A 3,879-nucleotide genomic window follows, 5' to 3' on the forward strand; every position below is an offset into this window, starting at 1 on the left:
GTGACTATCTCGCGCTTCACAACCGCGCTCGAGCCCAGGTCGGCGTCGGCCCCATGCAATGGAGCAATACCGTGGCCGCGTACGCTCAAGCCTATGCGGAAAAAAGAAAGGGTGACTGCGCGATGATTCACTCAACCGGGCCGTACGGGGAAAACATAGCCGCTGGGTACTACCCTGAGTTCACCGGGGCGGATGCGGTGAAGCTGTGGGCGAACGAGAAGCCGTTGTATGATCATGCGTCGAATAAATGCGTGGGTGGTGAATGTGGGCACTACACCCAGATGGTGTGGCGAAGCTCGGTCCGGCTTGGATGTGCTAGAGTGCCCTGTAAGGCTAATTCTCAGTTTGTTGTTTGCAATTACGATCCTCCTGGCAACTATATTGGGGAAAAGCCTTATGATTCTTTGGTGGTTTGAAGAGATTTGGTTTTAAATTTTTTATGAATTGTAATAAAGTTTGTGAGAGAATCATGAATTTATGAATTGAAATAAAGCTATGGTATTGTCTATAATAGTATTATATTGTCTTGTTTGAGTTAACTCTTGTGACTTTGTTTTAATCTCCTTGAGTTAACTCTTGTGACTTTGTTTTGACCTCCTCGCTTATAAACCCCATGATCATAGAGTCTCCCCTCTAATTAAGTACATCACAGAGCCACCCCCGAAGCCCGTAGATTTCTAGAACAACCTTCCCTTAATGGAGGCTCGACTACTTTCTTTGGAGCCTTTGAACAAAATACACCCTTTGTTTGACACTTTTGACTACAATTTTGAGGCTAACAATTTCTTTGTTCGACATAGCTAAGTTAAGTTCATGGTCTGATAACCATGTTAAGAATCACGAATCTCTACAATGGTATATGATATTTGTCCACTTTGAACATGAGAAAATCTCATAGGTTTGCTTCGGGCTCCTAGAGATGTATTCTTTACTTATAAATCTACGATCATTTCCGAACAATCTTCAATACTGAGAACACCAGCCACTAATCAATTCCTGTTCCAAGTCACCCTGAAGAAATGCCCTCGGCAGAGATGTGAAAAACCAGTCCACGATTTTTTTGACCTCCAAATCGAGAGATGCACGGCGACGTTTAACTCCGCTGCACTATAAGACCCACACCAGAGACAAAGGCCCACTATCGCAACCTGAACTTTGAAAAAAACATACATATTCCTAAACTTTGAAAAGAGTAGGATAAGAAAATGTTTAACAATTTATTATTTTAAAAGTGTCTAATAAGTCTCCAAATTTTAAAAAATTAACTTTTTTAATATAAAAATTTAACCTATTCAACTACTATTTTAAAAATGATGAATTTATAGGTTAGAATGGAAAGTTTAATGGATCAAGTCAGACTAACCATAGTGCAACCAAGTGAGTCAATTGGGTTAGCCACTAGCCGACTCTAGCACACTCTACCACTAAGTGAGTCAATCCGCTAGAATAGAAAGTTGATTTTCTATTCTTCTTAAAATTCTCTCTTCTATAATCAATCATAAAATTTTTGGGTTAAATTAATTCATTTCATTTACTCAAAATTTTAAGTAAAATATTAACATTATTTATTTATTTTCAAATATTTAGTTAATAAAACAATAAATATATACCTGCATGAATACCTAAATGGTGAGTAAAAATGTATCTTAAATTTTAAGATTAACCTCTATGTGGATTAAGTTTCATTAAACATAAAAAAAATTCATGCTAAATCTGGAAAATTTTCATTCATTTGAACCTAATTCAAACAAAAATCTAGCCTAACTAAACATGGAAGCCCGAATGCATTGTTAAATTTGAGAGCATGGCATAATTAGTTCATAATTCATTGTTTTCCGATCTCATTCCATATTAAGTTTTCTATCTCTATATAAATCCTTCCCTTATTCTCAATTTTCATCTCATCTCTCATCGAAATTATGTGGACTCAAACCCCTCCGATCATGGCTACTTTCATTGCCACTTTCATGTTCCTCCTCGCCCTAACCAACTCTCAAAACGCCCCCCGTGACTACCTCGCGCTTCACAACTGCGCTCGAGTCCAGGTCGGCGTCGGCCCCATGCAATGGAGCAACACCGTGGCCACGTACGCTCAAGCCTATGCGGAAAAAAGAAAGGGTGACTATGCCATGATTCACTCAACCGGGCCATATGGAGAAAATATAGCCGCGGGCTACTACCCTGAGTTCACCGGGGCGGATGCGGTGAAGCTGTGGGCGAACGAGAAGCCGTTGTATGATCATGTGTCGAATAAATGCGTGGGTGGTGAATGTGGGCACTACACTCAGATGGTGTGGCGGAGCTCGGTGCGGCTTGGATGTGCTAGAGTGCCCTGTAAGGCTAATTCTCAGTTTGTTGTTTGCAATTATGATCCTCCTGGTAACTATATTGGGGAAAAGCCTTATGACTCTTCTTTGTAAACAGCTTTGGTTGGAGAATTTTATGAATTGTAATAATGTTTGTGAGAGAATCATGAATTACTCGAAATCTTCCCCCAAAACTGTAAAAACTAATGGTGAATTATCCCGTGAATTAGGAATCTCCACAATAATATGATATTATATACTTTTCTCCCCTAAATGGAGAATGAATGCAATCATGAATTTCGACAATTTTATGATATTGTCTACTTTTCTACCCAAAATTGCAAAAATAAATGGAGAAAATTATGAGTTTTAGAAATCATATCTTCACAATGAATGATATTGTCGGCTTTTCTCTCCAAAATTGCATAAATAAATGGAGAATTATCGAGATTTAGAAACCACTCATCTCCACAATGGTATGATCTTTGTTGGATGAATGTCCCACCTCGNGGGTTTATAATCAAAGAATACTATCTCCATTGGGGTGAGGCCTTTTGGGAAGCACAGAGTAAAGCGATGAGAGCTTATGCTCAAAGTGGACAATATCATACCACTGTGGAGAGACGTGTCCGTCTAACATGGTATCAGAGCCATGCCCTAAACTTAGCCATGTCAATAGAATCCTCAAATGTCGAACAAAGAACTCCAAANAGAAAAGTTGTCGAGCCTCGATTAAGGGGAGGCGTACTTTGTTCGAGGGGAGGCGTTGGATGAAAGTCCCACTCGGCGAATTTAGGGAATGATCATGGGTCCATTGGGGTGAACTCAAAGTGGACTTGGATGAAAGTCCCACTCGGCGAATCCAGGGAACGATCATGGGTCCATTGAGGTGAACTCAAAGTGGACAATATCTTGGTAATGGTATGATATTATGTGCTTTCTTACCAATACTGCAAAAGTAAATGGAGAATTACTGAGTTTTAGGAACCATCCATCTCTACACCGATATGATACTGTCTAGTTTGAGATTAAGTACTTTCTGCTTGTTGTCACGTGAGATTATTCCTTACTTATAAATTCATGATCATTTCTTAAAGACTCTCTCTTAACAATTTTACACACGAGAATAGCTCCCAAAATAGCTGCCAAATGTTGTTTGAAGTCAACGGGAATAAATGCCCACGGCGGAGATGCGAAAAATCAGTCACGATGTTTCGGCCTCCAAATCGGGAGACCCACGACGGCGATTAGCTCTGTTGCATATAATTCAATAGTAATTAAAATATACTATTAACCGAGAGGTAGAAGGTTTTATTTCATCCATGAATATATGTTTTAAGTTACCGTTACTTTAAAAAAAAAATTACAAAAATACAAAAATTCATAACTCAATAAGTAGTAAATATTTTAATCTAAAATTCTTTGTTATATAATAAACCCAATCTATATAGGTTATAAAAAATTTAGGTTAAATTAGTATTTCATTTATTCAAAATTTTAAGAAAATATTAACATTATTTATTTATTTTTGAACATTTAATTAACCAATTCAATTTTAATATATATTTTAAAA

The 3,879-nt window shown here is 37.8% G+C and overlaps 2 protein-coding genes across 2 annotated transcripts in view; both read left to right on the plus strand.

Moving 5' to 3' along the window:
• Positions 1 to 452, plus strand: part of LOC111785251 (basic form of pathogenesis-related protein 1-like) — a 2,494-nt gene extending 2,042 nt beyond the window's left edge. Inside the window, exon 2 of the mRNA XM_023665658.1 lies at positions 4 to 452. Coding sequence (XP_023521426.1) covers positions 4 to 416 — 413 coding nt within the window. The 3' untranslated portion in view covers positions 417 to 452. The remainder of the gene's footprint in view (positions 1 to 3) is intronic.
• Positions 453 to 1,919: 1,467 nt separating this feature from the next.
• LOC111785252 (basic form of pathogenesis-related protein 1-like) lies at positions 1,920 to 2,420 on the plus strand. The gene has a single exon (XM_023665659.1). The coding sequence runs from the start codon at positions 1,920 to 1,922 to the stop codon at positions 2,418 to 2,420; it is 501 nt and encodes a 166-aa protein (XP_023521427.1).
• Positions 2,421 to 3,879: the final 1,459 nt, after the last annotated feature.

Source organism: Cucurbita pepo, unplaced genomic scaffold (assembly GCF_002806865.2).
Source record: "Cucurbita pepo subsp. pepo cultivar mu-cu-16 unplaced genomic scaffold, ASM280686v2 Cp4.1_scaffold000419, whole genome shotgun sequence".
NCBI lineage: Eukaryota > Viridiplantae > Streptophyta > Magnoliopsida > Cucurbitales > Cucurbitaceae > Cucurbita > Cucurbita pepo.